The sequence below is a fragment of the Bombus huntii genome, chromosome 5 (assembly GCF_024542735.1).
Source record: "Bombus huntii isolate Logan2020A chromosome 5, iyBomHunt1.1, whole genome shotgun sequence".
Classification (NCBI taxonomy): domain Eukaryota; kingdom Metazoa; phylum Arthropoda; class Insecta; order Hymenoptera; family Apidae; genus Bombus; species Bombus huntii.
This window is the reverse complement of record NC_066242.1, coordinates 15446652-15466203: the sequence shown is the minus strand read 5'-3', so window position 1 is coordinate 15466203 and position 19552 is coordinate 15446652. Positions and strand designations below refer to the sequence as shown.

At 38.5% G+C, this 19552-nt stretch overlaps 2 protein-coding genes across 3 annotated transcripts; one reads left to right on the top strand and one right to left on the bottom strand.

Moving 5' to 3' along the window:
• Nucleotides 1–4344: 4344 nt before the first annotated feature.
• LOC126865862 (uncharacterized) lies at nucleotides 4345–12659 on the bottom strand. The gene is made up of 5 exons (XM_050618753.1): nucleotides 7240–12659; nucleotides 6172–6894; nucleotides 5529–5633; nucleotides 5274–5453; nucleotides 4345–4432 (listed from the first exon to the last, which is right to left on the bottom strand). The coding sequence occupies exons 1-5, from the start codon at nucleotides 7533–7535 to the stop codon at nucleotides 4345–4347; spliced, it is 1392 nt and encodes a 463-aa protein (XP_050474710.1). The 5' UTR covers nucleotides 7536–12659.
• Nucleotides 12660–13924: 1265 nt separating this feature from the next.
• LOC126866098 (uncharacterized) lies at nucleotides 13925–19387 on the top strand. 2 transcript variants are annotated; one of them, XM_050619239.1, is made up of 6 exons: nucleotides 13925–14071; nucleotides 15036–15536; nucleotides 15759–16006; nucleotides 16250–16820; nucleotides 17545–17764; nucleotides 18146–19387. In XM_050619239.1, exons 2-6 carry the CDS (start codon nucleotides 15036–15038, stop codon nucleotides 18313–18315), a joined length of 1710 nt encoding a protein of 569 aa, XP_050475196.1. In that variant the 5' UTR covers nucleotides 13925–14071; the 3' UTR covers nucleotides 18316–19387. The 2 variants fall into 2 exon arrangements, with proteins under 2 accessions (XP_050475196.1, XP_050475198.1); XM_050619241.1 differs by lacking the exon at nucleotides 18146–19387 and having other exon boundaries at nucleotides 17550–17764.
• Nucleotides 19388–19552: the final 165 nt, after the last annotated feature.

Below are 19552 nucleotides of genomic sequence, written 5' to 3'. Positions count from 1 at the left end.
GTGTACAGATTGCACGTAACACGAATTTTCTGCCTACGTTCTATTTTTTTCTATTATATTTTGGGGGATATAAAAAAATCCGTGGTTTAGCGATTAATAGCTTTAAAAACATAAATAATAGTACAAATAAATTTAGGTTTTTCGCTCTTGTCCTTATTTTTTGGGATACCCGTCTTTCGAGTTTCTTGAGACTTTTTACAAATTTCTTTGTGAGCAAAGTAAATGTTTGTTAATGTCCCTGTAGGAGGCGTTAATCTTTCTCGTTTTCCATATTCATCGACGACCGAACGTTTAATTTTCGCGCGTCAATTTAACACGTAGGACAGCCGTTTCCACTTACCATTTTGATATTGTAAAAATGGGACAGCTAATAAACAGGCGGCACGGAACACCTTAACGAGCATAATGATTCTTTCATCTTTTTCAAATTGATCCGACCTTCGCAATAAGATGGAGCAAAACCCCGCAATCTCGAAAATTACACCACTTAATATAGCACCCGTAATTTCGTGTAAAGAACCTACAGTGGAAATGAAACTTAAGTAAATAACACGCCAGAGTTTCTTATACGATGATAATCATTATCGTAATTACGTATAATAATTATTAGTGAATCTGTTTCCAGTTTCTTCTATTTCATAGCATTCGAATATAGTAATCTGTCGATATTAAGATTCGTTCCAATTCTTAAGAAATGGACATTATTACCTTCTCGTGATTATTTTTAAAAAAAAGGGACAATGGACGTTTTATATAAATACGTTTTCGGCCACACGTGAACAGAAATTATACGTTACGTACAATAATACACGTAAAAAAATGATTTCTTTGAAAAATTTTTCGCACAAATCTCGAGACACGGTATAACTTTTAATTTTTTAATATTTTAGATCATTTGCGACATTTACAAGCGTCTACGTAGAAGAATCGGTTCGAATAAAAGAGTTGATTTCTCTCTTATAGTAAGAAACGTACAAATTGTGGCTAAATTCTCAGGCAGGTCTGACGAACACTTGTGCAAAGTTTCAACAAAATCCCTTATTAATGATTTTCTTCCGATATAAGCCATTACCCGAATCTTCCAAATTATGCGTCTTCTCAAGATTCCAGATGCACGAAATAATCCGGAAAATGCTTCATTTTCTTAAAGTATGTAGCTTACTATTAGGTCGTCCGAAAAGTTTCTTCCGTTTTATATTATTTTATCGAATTACGTACGATCCATTTTGTTCTATCAAAGTAAAGATCACAACGTTCGACAGATTAGGTTTCATGTTTGTATAAAGACACGTTGTTGTAAAACACGTGTCTGTAGAAGAAAGACACTTTCCGGACAACCTGATATATAAAATTATCGTTACCAACGAACTACCTTAAGCATTGATCTTCAAAAGGGCCCATTTTCTCAACGTTCGATCTACTTAATAATACAATTTACCGATCTTTCAAATGATCCATTTGCTTGACATTCGATACTTAAGAATCAATTATCTCCGATTCTTCCAATTAGAATTTCTAAAATTTCGCCAAACAATCAAATGCTTTGTCGATAAAACGAAGAGAAAAAGGAAACGGTGAGATCCCTTTACGGACGTTGTAATCGCAAGTTTCCAGAAATCATTTTCCCGTGTCTTCTTGACCATTCGATCGTACGAAAGTCAGTGATCTCGTTAACACAGTTCTCGCAACGATAAGAAATCGCCATAAGTATCGAGGGAATATCCGCATCCGGCGCGATCACCGGAAACTCCATGTCTGCTCGTCGGTTTTTTACCAGCTCGTCGACTCGTCGAGGATAACCTCGTCAGAAGTAGAACCGTCGATAAAAAGTGGCTCACTTTCGTTGCCATTCAAACGCGATCTTACGATCACACGAGCCACCGCAAAGCGGTGGACGACGTTCTGCGAAAGTGTGTTTATTAGGAAAGAGGCTAGGGTAATTAGAGATAAGTGCGCGTAATTGGCTGGACTTTCTTTCCACGGTTGTCCGTCCCTCGAATAAAACGTTTTACTTCTGAATCGACACGCGCTGGAATTCTGCTCTTTGTTTTATCTTTGCTCCTTGCTTTGTTGCGTATGTGGCGCGTGTGTGCCATTAATTGGACACGATGACGATCGTGGGAAATGGAAGATCGGTTTCACTCACGTGCTGGTATTCTGTACGTCGGCTTTTGTATGGATGGTTAAGCGTCGTGGAAATATTATACGCGCGGTTGAATTTACTTCGGTGCGATCGAATATACAGGGTGGTTGATAACTGGTGGTACAAGCGGAAAGGGGGTGATTCCAGGCGAAAAAAGAAGTCGAAAATATAGAATAACAATTTTTCGTTCGAGGCTTTGTTTTCGAGAAAATCGACTTTGAATTTCCGCTCGGTACGCCTGCACTTTATCGCGTCTCGTTATAAGGGATCTCACTGTAGATTTAAAAAAAAATTAAAAAAAAATTTTGTTCTATATTTTTGACTTCTTTTTTCGCGTAGAATCGCCCCCTTTCCGCTTGTACCACCAGTTACCAACCATCCTGTATAAGAATAATTCGTCGTTTTATGAAATTCACGACGGTGCAACTTACAAAGTAAAGTTATACCAATTTTCGTGTAAACGAGATCGTCGGTGTCACATTGATTAATGTAACGTCGAAGTTGGATGTTGTAACAGAGTTCGAATGAGATATGATAATTCGTTTATTCGATTAACAGAAATTCGTGTTGACTATCGAATGGATAATTAAGTGAAAGGGCGTTGATTAAAGGAAACGAAGATATGTTTTATCGTATTCAGTGAAGCAGGCTGTCATTAATCAATCGTTCAGGTAACAGTACGGTGATCCACGCTGGTCTTTCTTGCATTCCTCAAGTGAAAATGGAGAAGCAAATCGGTCGACCCAAAATTCGAGTCCCACCCGGTATTTTTCAGCCCTGAACGCGCCTCAACCGACCGATGATTTTTTCCATCGTTCGATCTTCCAGTTAACTTCTACCTAAAGCGCGATGTTTCTCAAAATTCGCTTCTCCATAAATTTCAATAATAATTTCAAATTACGAAGATTGAGAAAAAGAATTGAAAATAATAATAATAAAAAAAAAAATGAGATGAACAGGATGATTTTCGTGAATTGGTCGAGGTATTGGTACTCGAGACGCGTGTGAAAGCTCGTTGCACTTGCCGATAACCCGTATCTCGTCGCAGGGACATAAATTCCGGACTCAAACTAGCGTAGAATATTGTCGACCCACTTATACACTGTGACTACTTTCACTTGCGCCGAAGAGAAGCGCACTCGCACCAACAATTCCCGAATAATCCTTTCATTCGGTCGTGGTGCCCTTGTTCGGTGAAGCTTTGGTCACTTTCATCGACGCTCGAGTAAAGGAACGTGTTATAGCTGGTGATACAAACTAATCGGAGTGTATACTAATTCGTTGTACAAATATTTCAATTTAAAATGCTGCTGTAAATTGTGAGACAGATCAGTTCGATTTCCGAGTGGTTATTAATGCATATTGATCGAGGATTGTTAAATTTTTTTTTTTTGTAATACAATTAAATATATTATCGTTAAATGATAATATTAGGTTGCCCGAAAAGTTTCTTTCCTTTTATGAGGAAATAATAGGAAACATTTTCCTTTTTATATTATTTTGTCGAATCGCGCATGATCAATTTTGTTCTATCAAAATAAAAGTCACAACGTTCGACAGATTAGGTTTCATGTTTGTACAAAGATACATCGTTGTAAAAGACGTGTCTGTAAAAGAAAGACACTTTCCGGACAACCTAATACATTTTGTAATTGAAACACGTGAATAGAAAATTAAAAAATTGGTTTGTACACGTTGGCAAATTGACGGAGTTGAATTGAACAAAATCGAAATATTTATAACATTGATCGAAATATTGTATGCCAAGAGTATTTTATTCTTGAAATAATCGAATGGAGATTCAGTAAGAAAAAAGTATCGAATTATTGAAAATATAAATTTGATATTCTTAGAAGCACATTGGGCAGAATAATAATTTGTTGTTCCCAATTTTTTTCTAATTATAAAAATTCACATTACACCAATAATCTCGAGGTTACGGTTATTTTCGAATGATAGAAATATTAATCGACGTATGAAGAGTCGGAATGGTAGCAGTAATTACTTAGCAGCTACTTTCTGCCAGGTTTCTACGAGTCCACTTCTGTGTCTTATTTTTAATACGATCGCTTGGAGAAAGTTAAACATTAGCAGGTTTCAATTTTTCACCGTGAAAATTGCTCACATCCGCGATTATAATGCAGAGAATCACTGTTACCCTCGTCCGGTTCTATATCTTTCATCGCAAATTAAAGAAGAAATTAACAAAGGACGTTGGTACAATCCTTTTTCTTCACCGCCTCGAAAACATCGTGAAGCCCGCTTTCTTTCGCCATTGTTGTCGATGTTCTAACAATAAAAAAAAAAATCCATCACGTCGAAGCACAACGATACGGTTAAGAATTTATAAATAATTTTCAAATTTCTAAAAATGGAATAAAAGAGAAATTTTCTCTTCTTCATATTTTAGAAATCGTTGGAAAAAGTTGGAACAGCTCTTTACAAATAAATTATCTCTTCTTCTTTTATTTATTCTTTTTTTTTCTTTTTTTTTATTCGGTACGCCAGAGAAACAAAAATTGTCTCCGAACGGATAACTCACGCGCGTTTTAAACATCGCCTTCGCTGTTCCACTTTTCTAATTGCATAGACACCATTAACTGGCTGACAAGCTATTAAAAATCCACTGATGAATCGGCTCAGAGTAAACGAACCACGTTTTGTAGAGCTAATAAAGCGATTTTTAACCTACTAAACGTTATGCGTACTATCACTTGTCGCTGCTTCTTAGTTTACAGGTTTTCAAGAATTCTACGCAAGTCTTGCAACCACGATTATAAACGAAATCGTTCGATATTTCACTAAATTCTATTTTTAATTTTCCCAACGTGAAATTGTCCCCATATTCTGTTCGCAACTTTCCAAATAATTGAAGAATTATACAGCGAACGATTTACAAGAACTCGTAGACGAATCTCACGACTAAAATTGCATTTCACGTTTTTCTATGCGTCTTGAAAACTTTCCTCTCCAATTTACTCCAAACGATTAAACAATTATCCAATCTCCGATTAATATACATAAATAACGACGTAAGTTTCACGATCACAAGTATAAAGAAAATTACTCGACCTTTGCCCAAAATTCTGTTCTTCCATTTATTCTTAATTTTTAATAATCGAACAATTACCTTGTCGCCAGGTTCCATAAAATGTTCTGCAACACGGTGGATCCAGCGTCACCGCCAGCCAAGATCATATCACAAATGGATCTTTCCTCGCAGTCGTTGAAGGGATCCGTGTATCTCGCGTGTTTATGTTCCGCTGGAAGGTCAGCGACCCTCCACTTGGACAAAACGATGTTAGGCTGGCTAAAGGGTTTCGTTCGTGATTAGAATTCCAGTAGACACGTTTCTGGAGCGGAAAAAAAACGAGAGTGCACTCACGTAGTGTTGTCGACCTTTACGACATTTGGAGTCAGAGCAGCTATGAGCAGACCGAGAGGCAGAATAGCGCCGATCAAATGGAAGATCTTTTTCCAGGAGGACACTCTGCGAAGAGAATCTCGTGAGCGAATAACATCTTTGAAGTATTGGGTTGGCAACTAAGCGATTGCGGATTTTGTCATTACCACCTAATGACACTTGGCTGCCAACCCAATAATAAAGCAGCTATTTTTATGTATTCAGGAATTTTGCTATTGTTGCAAGGACTGAGAGGAGAACGATAATTTAGGCGTCGCAAAACTGACAGACCAAGAAAGGTACAAGTGTACTTTTTCTCATGAAAAAGATATCCGCTGGAAACGATACAGTTCTCGAGGTATCGTTGCTTTTAATTTTACTTTGAAAATTATCGACGCTCGTTCATCTTAACGTGACCATTAGTATTTAGAAAATTTTCATCGCGACGAACATTGATTCGCTCTTTGTAAACGATATGAATGAAGTTGTGAGATGTCTAAATTATTTTTGGCTGTTGCAGTGGGAAATCGCGATTTAAAAGAGAACACGGATCCAGAGGAGAAGTAGCAACTTGGAAGATATTTTCAAAAGCGAAGGAAAAGTGGAAAGTCGACGGAACGCTCACCTTTTCTTAACAGGATAAGACGGACGTTCGTCGTTGATAAAATCAACCTGATGATATCCACGGTGTGGCTGATAGATAGGATAAGGATACTTCCTAGTTGTGAGAAACGACGACTCCTGGACATAGACCACCCCGTTACTCGGCTTCCTGAATAACTCGAAACTTTTCAGATTTGACTGTTGCTGATTCTGATGATCGTAAAATCCAGTATAATGTGACATCTTTAAAGGATCAGCGTTCAGTTCCGGTTTTGAAAAGCTTCCCTCGTGTTTCTCACTTTCAGCCTGAAATTTTGACGGTTTTCCCCAAACGGTGGACGTTTGCTGATCGAAAACAGGCTTCTCTAAATTCTGGAAGATTTGTTGGTCCGTGGAATCGTACTGCGCCCCCATATTTTCCGTAACCGAATGAGAGAACTGTTGATGGAAAGCTTGATCCTTCGAAGAGTCGTCGTATTCGACTCTGACAGCGTCCAACCCATCGTCTTGAAATTTGACGTAACCATTCTGCGTCGTCCCATCTTTCTTACTCTCTTCAGTTGGTGCAACGACAGTTTCGAATAAATTCTGGTAAGAATTCCCTTGATTACCAGCCTGAAGAGTTTGCAGAGTCTTCGCCGTAGGCTGGAAGACTATTTGGAAATCTTTTAAATGTTGGTGATACGAGGCAGGATCCACTCCATTGTCGAAGTTGAAATGATGAACAGCGTTGAAGGGAACATTACTGATTCTCGATTCCTTAATTTCACCTATGTAGAGAAATTGTTAAGCGTAGTATCGAATGGTTCATTGAATATTAGAATTACGAATATAGCGACAGATAAGTTTTCATTTGTTGCAATAAGAATAAAGTGGAAATATAAAGATAGGAGGATTAAAGATGGGTCGAAGATCTCACACGCATGACGCTCGATTATCTCAATCAAATTTACACGTGTCCGCCATACATCCTAATTCACACGCGCAACAATCTATACTCACTTGCTATCGATAAACATCCGTTCGATTCACTATCGTTTCGCACGAATCTTTCGCTCAAACTCTCTGTTCTGCATTCACTCAAAATTACGATACCACACCTAGATGTACACTGGGTCTGAATTCTCTGGAAATGTTTTTCCTGGCATTGATGGACAGTGTCAGCTTCTGGTAGGTCTGTACAGTTGTGGCGGACTCTGTGGTCGTCGCGGATTCCAACGAAAATTGGTCTTCGGTGGAGGACTCCTCGACGAATTCTTCCACTGGCTTCACCGCCTCGTTTGGAGTTAGGCTGCTCGATCTTGCGTGATCTTTGGCGCGGACTGAGCTTGCGAATAGCAACAAGATGAGGAATAACAGTTTCGTCGTAATAACCTGCCGGTCCATTCTGCGTTGGCGTATTTCGTAGAACGAAAAATGGTGGATGTGTTTAAGATGTTCTACGGCGGTGTGTCTGTCGCACTAAACAGGATCTTCGGCGATTCGGCGTCTTTAACACGCGAGAAACTAGAGTCGACGTGTTCTCTAAAAAGCGTGAAGGTGAAATTCGTCTCTTAATCATCAGCCTTACTCCAATTGCCGTTGACAAAGTGCTCGTTTAGTTCCAGCTGAGGCGTGGGCGAAGGGGACGCTACAGAGAGATTTCGACAACGTATTCTCGCAACACTTTGGCGTCTAAAATTAATTGTACAGAAGGTTTCATTTATAGTACGAATTCTGGTAGCCTGTTGTCCTAAGACACAGGCCATCCGGTATGTTCCCATTCGCTCAAGTTCATCAACTCGTATCAGAACAAACAGAAAAACGTTTCACTCTATCATTGCACCGTTTGCCGAACGATTTATCGAACGTACTGTATTATTCCCGAGTCACCCTATACGTAAGATATACAAAGCTACATCTTTGTTAAATTATCACGTCGTTAACATCGAAATACACCATTTATTATTAACGACGAGGTAAATTATTTTAAGCGTACAAATTTTTCTTATCGTTTCTATCAACTTTTGACTATTTGGATTTCTATCAAATCATTACCATCGCGTATGATACGAATATTACAAATATCTTGTAATTTCTACATACAGGGTGATGCGGTAGCCACGATATTTCAAACACCAGATAATTTAGCAAGGGAAGTGTTTCGAACGACAGTTAATCGATAAAAGGAAAACCTAAACTCCTTGTATCGACATTTGTAGTGGCTTGAAAACTCGCTGACTTTTGGTTCAAAACATTTCACGTTGAAATCGAAAAAGAAAATGAAGAATCGTAGCGACCGACTCGCCGGCCACCCAGTATATTTTCAAACTTTATCTCAATTCGTTTCATCTACTAAATATTATAATAAGTACTCTACTTTGTATACTTCATTTATACTTTCGTATGTCACGTTGCCATTCTATATCTTCGAATTGCTCGAATGGATTCATCAAAATCCGCAGTCTGTTCGCAAAGGATAACCATAAGCGTTCGAGTATTTTCGCGAGCCTGTGTAAACAAGTTCATCGTCGGTAGTTTCTAGGCGATCAGATAATTACGATTGTCAGCAGCTTGTCTTCTCTCTGCTTAATACTTGTTTTCATTATCGGTACGTTAACATCTTGGCGAGGTCGGAACGAAAGTGGCCGGAAAAATAAGGAAGAAAGAACGACCGCGAAAGGGGATAGCCTAGATGTCGGGACGATATTCACGCATCGACAACCAGTTTCCATGGAAAGTACACTTGAGAATAACGAAAGGTTTTTAACGCGAGAAGTCACGAAACTCATAGAATAGACCCACGTAACCGACCACGTTATATCGGATTTCTCGGATGGATTCTGGGACACTTTTCACGCTGGCCGCATATAAAACCTGCAATGAAAGAAATAATCGTTTAACGCGTTTCCCAGCTACACTTTTCCCTGGTTTCACCGTTGCTCGCTCGTTAAGTCGTGGAAATTGCAACGATTAACGATGTATCTCGACATTTTCACGTTCAATTAGGCAATCTTTTCAGATGCTACAACTTTGCCTATATGTCGACCTTGTGTTCGTAGTTTCGTAGGATTATCGGCTTATTGGATTGTACACGTGTGAAATTTTCTAACGATTCTATACGTGGCTATAGCTTACGATTACGACGGTTCTATCGGGCTATAAAAGTCATTCGTAAGTGGATTTAACATTTTCAAGTCGTCTTAACTTTCAGACGCTAAAACTCCCGAGTTTCGAGTATTATTCGTTTTATTATACTCGTAGTATATTATACTGGCAGTGAAACGTAGCTATAAGAGAGCTGGTGATTTTAGTAGGTTAGAAGATTCATCCAGAGATGGATGTGGAATTTTCAACATCTCCGATTTTATCCCTACCGCGATAGAATGAAATTTTCAGAAATTTCGATCTCCTGTGACTCTTCTATTGAAATATCCATAAATATAAGTTCCCTTAATTAATAAATAAAGTAAATAAAATAAGTAAATATTCAAGCGAATCAATTTGAGCGATTCGATCATGAAATAATAAAAGTAATTCGTGATGTTCGCGAATGAGACGAAGAGGTTCGAAGATAAGTGTCGTAACCAGGCAAAGGAAGTCGATCGGTAAAACAAATGGATCGTTAAGGAAGAAACCGACCAGCTGGTTGGATTTCTACGGATGAGGCGTAAAATAGGAAGGAAAAATGTTTTATTACACGGCTTCACGGAATCTGAGCAAAGAGCGGAAAGGGGTGAAAAGACTTTCTAAGGCGAGTTTTATCAGCGAGCGGCGAGAGTCTGGCCTTGTTTCAAACAGAGGTCAAGTCGTGCCCAGGAACTGGTTAAAGCAGATGTTAGATACACGATAAACCTGTACAATACCAATCCTATGCACGACTTCTTCGTGTCCGAATAGTCATCGTGACTGTCGCCTTTTAATTAACATTCGTCTGAAACTTTCGTTCCGTTTTCTTTCAAAGATCAATTACGCTTCGCAGTTTATATATATAGGTGTAATTTAATCTTTTAAATTACGAGCATAAATCTATTACGATATACGATAAGAAATATTTATAAATGATCGGGATTATTGTGGTAAAGTGGAAGCTTTAAGAACTTGTCATTTCGTTCGTCGATATCTTATTGTCACATCTTATATTCGATTTATATATTTAAGAATTTTTTGCCATTTTAAAACATCGTTCCATCGTCATTAAAAATTATTCTAATTTATTCTATTTACATTTACTAAATTACTTGACATACTTTATACGAGCACATTTATTTACCGGCTTGACCAACATTGATTCACGTTCGCCAATTTCTAATTACTCTGATCAAAAGATATCGTAATTAATAGGTTAAACCATTCTTTATTAAGGAATCTCATTTTTCCGTAAATTAGGCTCAAATAATAATCGCAACTTGTGCTTAACTATCCTCCGTTTAACGGTAGAGAAACTAGAGAATTAATTTTGATCTATTAACAATTCGCAAAAGATTATTATTTTCGCTAGCAGATATGAACATTCGCGAGTCTTTGGTTTTAAAGGGAAACGAGACCTTTTTGTATTCTATTTAAAATAGTATCAGATAAATTGTTTTCAAACGATAAAAACAGCTAGAGTACTCGAGAAAAATGTTAGAAAAAGGGAACTGTGAGTTTCTAGCGTCGATTGATAATTTCTCAAGAATTTCAATCGACAATTTTTCCAGATCAATCGCAAAATGTCACAAATGTTTCATTTACAAAACTTGGTCACTTTTTCATTTTTACCATATCAAAATTCTCTTCGTTTTCGCTATTTTCGTTCGTGACGTAGTTCCTTCGATGTTTCTCGTAATTCTAGAAAAATCCATCGGTTTATTAAAAAAACACAGGACACGCGACACACGAGTCACGAGTTTCTGCGCACGATATCCCCTTCCGTTTGGATCGGCCGACAACGAAAGTAGACGATCCCTGCACTTGACAGTCGTCTGTTCTCTCCTTTTTCCAATGCGCGTCCTGCTGCTCGTTTTCGCGGTTATCTACGCCGGAGAACGACCCAATTCCGGTTTCGAGTAGGCCAAGCGACCGCACCGTCAGACCGGAATCGGAAGGGAAAAATCCTGGCTCGTTGCGCGTCTATCGGAAGTCCAGTGGAATCGAACGATCTTCGTCTTCGGCATAATACAAAGATTCTTCGAGTTTCTATCAAATCTTTCGGAGCGTTTCGAAAACTGTTGGAGTTTCTATAAAAAGCATGGAAAATTGCCAACAGCTTAAACTCGAAGTTTCAGTATTTTTCATAGAATGAATTTCCTAACATCAAATTCAAACTTTTGATCTTCTCGCATTTTTCCTTCTTCTATTGTATTTCGTATCTTGTATCTTCCATCGTGTCTTTCATTCGCATTTCCATGTCGCTTTGTATCTTCCGAAAATCGACGTCGAGTCGATGATCTAAGGTTTCACGTCCGACCAACGAAGAAAAATCAATTTACCGTTTATCGATCCTATGGAATTTGTTGAAATTCGTAGCGACGCTATAGGAAAATATTTCTAATAAAAATATCTGTAACAAAAAGAGGAAGAAAAGATGGTTCGCAAAATATAAGTGTTTGATGGACCGAGAACGAAGCAGGTAAGAAATTCTCGAAGAGAATCCTGCAGAATCATTGACCTGACCTAAGAAATTCCTGTTGGAAGAAAGAAATTAACGGGAGGTTTGTGGGTCGAGGATGCAAAAATGTGAAAATCCGAGCACGTGGTACGGAAACTGCTCGTAAAACGGAAAACGTTAGAGACGTTTCACTGGCGGAGCAAGGTGGAAGAATTTCATGGTGTGACAAGAGATAAAAAAGGGGAAAAACTCACGGGGTTTCTGTGCCGAGAAAGCGCAAAAACAGCGAAACGATCGACTCCCTCTGACTATAAAACAGCAAGGAATTGGTGATTTATCGAGCATGAACATCGTCATGCTCGTTCCTCTACTCCTTTTTCCCTGTGTCCTTAATCGATGAACGAATTCCATATGGCAAGACGACGAAATTCGTCTGTGAAACAATAGCAAGGGACTTTTATCGACGTTAGCCATCTTTTCCCTCTAATAACGTAACCATCGAAGACGCCACTATCAAAGTGGAAGAACCACCGAATATATTGAAACTATTTTCATTGTCAATCGATTCGCTTTTTAATATCGGAGTTTAATTCTCTGGTTAAAAGGATTCGTCTTGTGCCGCTGTATTTATTAGAAATCCTCGTGAAAGGATTCTCATTATTAGAATCTAATTTTACTATCGGGAAGAACACAGTTCTCATTCTCATCTTCATCGTTCTCAGCTGTCGATGATCTACGAATTTCTTAACGTTAGGAGCTATTGGCTTGGCAACTAAGTGACTGCGGATTTTGTCATTAGGTGGTATTGATAAAATCCGCAATCACTTAGTTGCCAACCCAATAGGTTTAGAGTAGAAGGATTACTTTTGCTATTAATTTTGTTAGATATTTCTTCGAAAATCGATATTATGATTTTAATTTTCTTTTCAATTTGAAGGATCGTTCCGGAGAGTGGCCATTTTCGTTGGAACTTCGTTGATCAAGGCCTTCTTCAACGTCGTCGATACTTTTATGGTCTGGAGGAAGCTCGATAGCGAGTGTCAGTGCGAAGGAACCGGTTTTTAAAGATCCTCGGTCAACAAAACGCATTTACCGGCAAGATATCTATGAATCGACAAGAATTGTTCATTGAGAAAAATGGAGAACTCCGCCAGCGTGAACGGCTGACATTCCGAATCATAACCAGAAAAACCACCGTGCAAAGTAGCCGTTGATTGTCCACGCTGGAAACAATTAGTGCGTGACGAACCCTGGCTTGCTCGCTGGATTCTATTCGCACCTTGAAGTCAACAAGAGCCGAGGAAACGGACTGCATGGTTCTGCTCCTTAAACTCCTCAGAAACTTACGAGAAACCTAACGCTCCACGTTTTACGATATCCGTTTAAAAGTATGGAAAATTGAAAATTAACGAGAACTGGAAAGCATCGGCGAGTTGAAAATTCATTCAAAATTCCAGAAAGAGAAACGTATTAAACCATCGTCATGCACAGGCGTCTGCCAAGTAGTTTCGGATATTGTGGCCGTTTCTTTCGTTATAGCGTGTCTATGCGATAACTAAACAGCGAATATTTATTCCTACAAAGACAATTAAAAAGATGAAGCGTAGATAGAATCTGTTTTGTCTACGAAATACTCCAACGACCACTATATACGTCGGGTGGTACTGATAACCGCGTTGTCACGATCCTGGTTTTATCAGTGGAAAGAGGACAAGCGCCGTTGGAGGATGGTAATTCCGATGGAGGAAAAGTAGTGTACGAGGAACGGTCAGCCTAAAAAAGTTATTACGCCGATGATAGGCAACTTGAAAACGTCACCAAACGTAATTTATCGATGAGATGTAAAGCAACGAAAGATAGAAAAAAGAAAAGCTACAAGTCGAAACTGCACGAGATGAAGATCTGTGTCAGTTAGCTCGCCAAATCCTCGCGTAGATGCCCAACTGACAATTATCAGCAGCTAGAAGAACAGAGATACGAGATGAAGAGAAGAATGGTGGACGCGACCGACACGTCCGTTCTCCAGGTGACCAAGCGTACGGAGCGTGGACGAGCTTGTTGCAGCACGTGGTTGCACGAGCGAGACGCAAAATGGACCAGGTGTTCAGGAAGTGGGGACCTGGATTAAAAGCAAACGAGGGCAACGTCTCCGCGACAGAACCATCTCGGACCTTGAACAGTGGAGGTCGACGCGCGGTTCAGCTACCTTTCGGTTCACGTTGCTTACTTCGTGGTTTTCTAACGGGTTCCTGGCTGCCCTTGGTTCCAACCGATCCTACGATCGTTCGTTGGTTCGCTGCAGCCGAAAGTCGCTGCCAGGATTGCAGAACTTGGACGAAGACCATCGAAAACGGTTAGTGTCGCGACGTGATTTACTTTTCGTTCTCTATCTTTCACCTTTTTCTTTTTTGTTTGTTATTTTTCGTAGCTTTCGAGCAGATCGGTATTTTTTAGGGATGGTCCTTTTCGCGATACATTTTTTTTTTAAAGTAGGATGGTCTTTGGTCTGTTCTTTTTTTTTTAAATTTAATGCTTCTCTTTGTTTGCAATGCAACGACGAATGTTTCATGGACCACTCTCGTTTATCTGTAATGGCACGATCGACGATTTTTGGTCTTATCTTCTTGCGACGAATGTTCTATGATAGTTAGCATGGCTCTTCTTATTTGTCATAAGTTAGTTCTTACGTATTTCGTGTTTTTAGAAATGTTTTAACTATTTATCAACCGTTACTCTCAAACTATATTTTCGTACAGAAAAAGTTATCTTCAAACCACTCTACTGGTAGTTTCAAAGTGTCCCGCGAAAGAACTTCCAATTAACAAAGAATTTATTTACAGGTTTAATACTCCTAACGTATTTTCTCGCTATTTACCAAATTTCTTACTTGATATTCAATTTTTGGAAAGGTACCCATTTGGTTCCACAGGATACAACCAACATTCCTATTAATTAAATGAAAAATCCTAAGAAATTTCTGAAAATATCTCTTCCAATGGAAATAAATAAAGAGTGACGTTGTTCCCGAACACCTCGTATACAAAAATTCCCAATGTCTTACTTCCACAAAATACATTCTTTCCACTCCTCAAAGGATCCCAATAAACCCCCTAATACGCCTCCTCTAATAACTCCAAACTGAAAATCGTTCCTTTTTTCCTTAAAATATTTTCCACCATGAAAGATAAATAACCAACCTAATCCGTAATAGAGAAAACCCATTTATCTCCTTGTCTACTAGTCACGAACAGATCGATATCCGCAGAAAACGTTTCTAAACCAAAAGCGTGTACATTCTCCTCGTCTTATCCTTGCAGATGGCAGCGAGAGGAGCGATCTGCCTGCTGCTGCTGGTGACATTGACCCTGAGGGGCTCGCAGTGCAGCGCGAGATACGTCGCGAAAGTGAAGACAAACGCATCAGAGCTCTTCAGGACGAGGGGGGAAAGTCTGAGGGTACTCGACGGACCGATCGCGGCCACGCGAAGTCCATTACACCAGGAGGCAAAGTCTGTCTTTCAGAACAGCAATCAAAGGATGATCAAGGACTTCCCCAGGAGCGAGGACGAGTCGATTAACGGATTTGAGACGTCCACCTTCAATCCGGACGTGTTGAACAAGTTCCTGGAGGAGTACGCGAGTAAGATCAAGAGCAGCACGGACAAGTATCAAAGATATCCGTTCAGGATCGTGAAACCTGCCGAAGCTCTGTCCCTTGAGGTGGATGATCAAACTACTACACAGTCGACTAATACGAGTTACGATCAAAATATTAAGGACGAGGAGGATACTATAAATTCTACGTCCACTGAAGACGGGGTAAGATAATTGTTTAAGGGTTGATTAAGTTAATGACGAAGGGTGTAATATTGTGTCATAACAAAAAAAAAAAAAAAAGAAAATCTGGAGAATGAGTAGATGATACATTCATATTTTAGTGTTGCAATTTTCTATAATCTGAATTTTTCTTGCTTATGAGAGACGAAGATCGTAATCGGTTACAGGCTTTTTAACCGATTGTTCTGTAATTGACGGTTTCAGTTAAGCGCGACGTTGAACGACACCTTGAAGAGGAACAAGTATTACGGAGCGAATTCGCACGAAGATAGAAATGGTTGGGTTACCTTGGAGGCAATACCATGGTCGAAAAGCAAAATTTCTAAATGGCAAGCGACTCCAAGTACGCAGCGGCCCTGGCCGGAAGTGAAACCATGGGACAAACCGAGCATTGGGAAACCTTGGGCCTCGGATTACTCTGTCAGGCCAATCTACGAGAACAATAAGCCATGGTAAATTTGCCTGCGATTTTGCACTGAAGTCGTTCATTTTCTATTCTCTACATTGTCATCCTAATTGAAGTAAATACCAGACCATCCGTTGAAAGGCTAAATCAGCTTCGTCAGAAATGATAAACATATATTTTCTACTTAACAAGGGATTTAACAAGCCAGAAAAGATATTTCATATTATATAGAACCGAATAACATTTTCATTTTCTCAAAGCAATTTATACCATCACGTTCGAATTGCAGGTATGAAAAGCCAAAACCAACTTGGCCAGAGAACACCAACGAGAAACCATGGCAAAAGCCTACAACTCGTCCTGCTTACTATACCGAAAAGCCTGAAGAAACTCAGGCTCAAAAGTGGCCCCCTGAGAGGCCGTCTTGGAACAATTATTCTGACCGTCCAAATAGCGACATAATTACCGACAATCGTCCAGCCAATTTCCCAAGTAACTGGAACAGACCTCAACCAACGAAACCGAGTTATCAATATTTGGATAGATACGCTGATAAAAACCAAGGAGAAGAGAGTAACGATTGGCATGATTTTCCAACGAGATTCGACGATCGTCTGCGGCCTCCCACGGAGAGACCAGGATTCTCTCAGTATCAATATGTAAACAATCATCCACAGAGCTATCCCGGAAACGGGGATGGGCAATGGGTATTGCTGTCGACGAACAGAGGCTACTCCAAGTCCAGACAAAGGTCGATGAAGATAGATTCGATAGGTCAAGTACAGAACGTTACTAAGAGCGTGGATAGAAAAGAGGAAGAACCTGATCCAGCGATCGCCGTGGTCACGTCGAAGAGACAGGTTAGGCTAGATGATCAAAGAAGTTTCTGTAATATACTTGGAAAAACGTTTGAGAAAATTTGAGCATAGGAAAGATTCTTTGAATGTTTCTCGTTAAAATTAAGTATTACCCCTTGCTTGCAACTTTTATAAATTATCGATTGACAAAATGACAATTATAACTGTTTTCTTGATTCTTTCGTGTGTGTCCTAGAAGAGGAATGAAACAGAGTTACAGAGTCGACTAAAAGTCACCTATAATGATAATTGCAATATAATAACTCGCAGAAGGAGGAAAGAGCAATTCTTTCACTTTTGCGTCGTAACTCGCGATTCGTAACACGTTTATTAGTACGTGAGCCAGGCTTGCGTAAACGAAAAATCATTTGCGTGTTTGCGAAACGTAGCTGAGTAATCCCCGAAATTAAATCCCATGGACGAATCAAGGTTTCATTAGTAAAAACGAGAAATGAAAAAAATAGGATTATTCTACCTAAAATATAGTAGAAGCAAAAAGGAGAATTTTGGAGAAGAGAATATATTAGAACAAAATTCTGTCGTCATTTTTTCTTTACAATTGAAGACCCAAAGGCATGGGTGAAAAACATGATAGATCTTTTATATTTCCATATCTTATAGGAGGGCAATTTTGAAATTCTACACGTCACATATATATCGCATTGTCTTCGGTTTTGTAATATTTATCGGAAACTGGCAGTCGCTTGATGAAATATCGTTTACCTAGGTCAGGTTGACGGTGTTACCGTCGATCAACGGCACAAATACGACAACATCGCACGGAGGTCTTCTGGAAGTGGAAAAGACCTTCAAGAGCGTGGACCAGAGCCGAAGAGAGTACGAAATGGAGAGGCAAACGGTACCGATGATTCTAAGGAAGAGACCTATCAGAAACACGTTAGGAAATCAAGCATCTAGCTCTGCTGTCTTGGCTGCTGTCGGTGCTGGTAAGTTTGTCATTTGTTACTAATTTATCTAACTACTTTAGAGAAGTAGAACATAGGAATTGTCTGTAGGAAATAGAATTAATGTGGTAACATAGCAACAGTAGTATTGTGCATTTAGAAGCGATTATTTAAAGTAACAGAAGGATCAAAATTCTTGAAGAGACGCAGAGAAATATTGTTATTTATCATGTTCCTTACATAGAGAAAATTCACGAATTGTGAACTTGAGATTTTGAAGTTCGTAGAATTTAAGCGAAAAAACTGACGATTTAGAAGTTTAGAAGTTAAACGTTGGGAAAATAACGAGAAGATCAAAAACTAAGATCAGAAGCTAAGATTTAAGGGAATTGATTTCGTTGGAGTAAATTTGCTCCTCTGCAGGAATATTACCGGCAACGATGGCGATGATGATACCCATGTTTCTTGGCCGACGAAAGAGGGACCTAATGACTTCTGGATCAAGGCTTCTCAATGAGGATGATACAGTGACGAATATTCGCGATCTCAATCCCACGAACGAACATCGAGTCCGTGGAACGAGACTACGATAGGTAAACCAATCTAGAGAAATAAACTCTCTGACAATTCGTGGGAATAGGAATGAGAATAGAAGATATAAATAAGAGAATTTAGCAAGAAAAAGAATTTAGAAAAAATAGAACAGACTTCGGATAGAAAATATAAAAAGTAAATTAACATACTAGAGTTTAAGAAAATGTACATGATAGATCTATACACATAATTTTAAGTATCTATTCCGTAAGTGCTTTACTTTTTATTTGTACGTTAATCAGGTTCTCTATGATAGTTTAGTAGCGGTTAGTTGAATTTTCTCATAGAAAAACGAATGTGTTCTTTCGGATAGAAAAATTAGATTTTTATTACTAGTTTCGTTCGTATATATGACATATACACACATGTCAGGGTATTATGTAGACATGCATCTTATTTATTATTTATTTATTTAATCATATGCGTATTTATAACATACTTTACATTTCGTCGTTCGCTTAAATACTTAATAAAAAGCATAAGTACCAACGAAAAATACGATCGAAGAACGAAAGAGTCACTTGGAGAATAAAAAAATAGAACTTTTCGTTGAAAGTTTATCAAAACCTTTAGCGTTCCCTAAAAAACGTTTCTATAATTCGGGGAAAGCGTTCTTGGAATATATCTTTTAATGGAAATTAGATTCTATGCGAGAAATCCTATTCCTTAACATTTATTTTTAAAGCTTGTCGTACTCATTCGCGTCCAGGAAAAACTCTTCCTCTTCTCTTGATCCCAATTGCACGATAAAAATTTTAATGAAACTATAGATTAATAAATGGATGAAGCAACATTTCTAAGAAAGTTTGCAAAAATTATGATTCTACGCAATAAGAATTATTTAAAACATATAGAAAGAGCAGTTCTCTTCATCGTCAGAGTATTATACTAACAGAGGGTGAGCTGTCTGGTTCTACGAGCTAAAATAACTTCATCATTTTCGTAACAAAGAAGAAATGTTCATTTCCAAACAAAAAGAAACACCCTTCTTCGAATATTATGTAATGTTAATATAATATAAAATGTCAAATTATAATATAAAACATTTATATTATAAAAATGTTAAAGGAATCTTCGCAAATTATTAAAACAAGAGATATCAATCTCTTACGCAAAAATACAAAATATACATAATTCCAGTCAAATGCTAATTCTTCCCCGATCTTACAATCCTGCTATCTCAATATTGTAAAAATTTAACAATACCTTGCTCTCAAAAAATTACCTTCTTCCTCC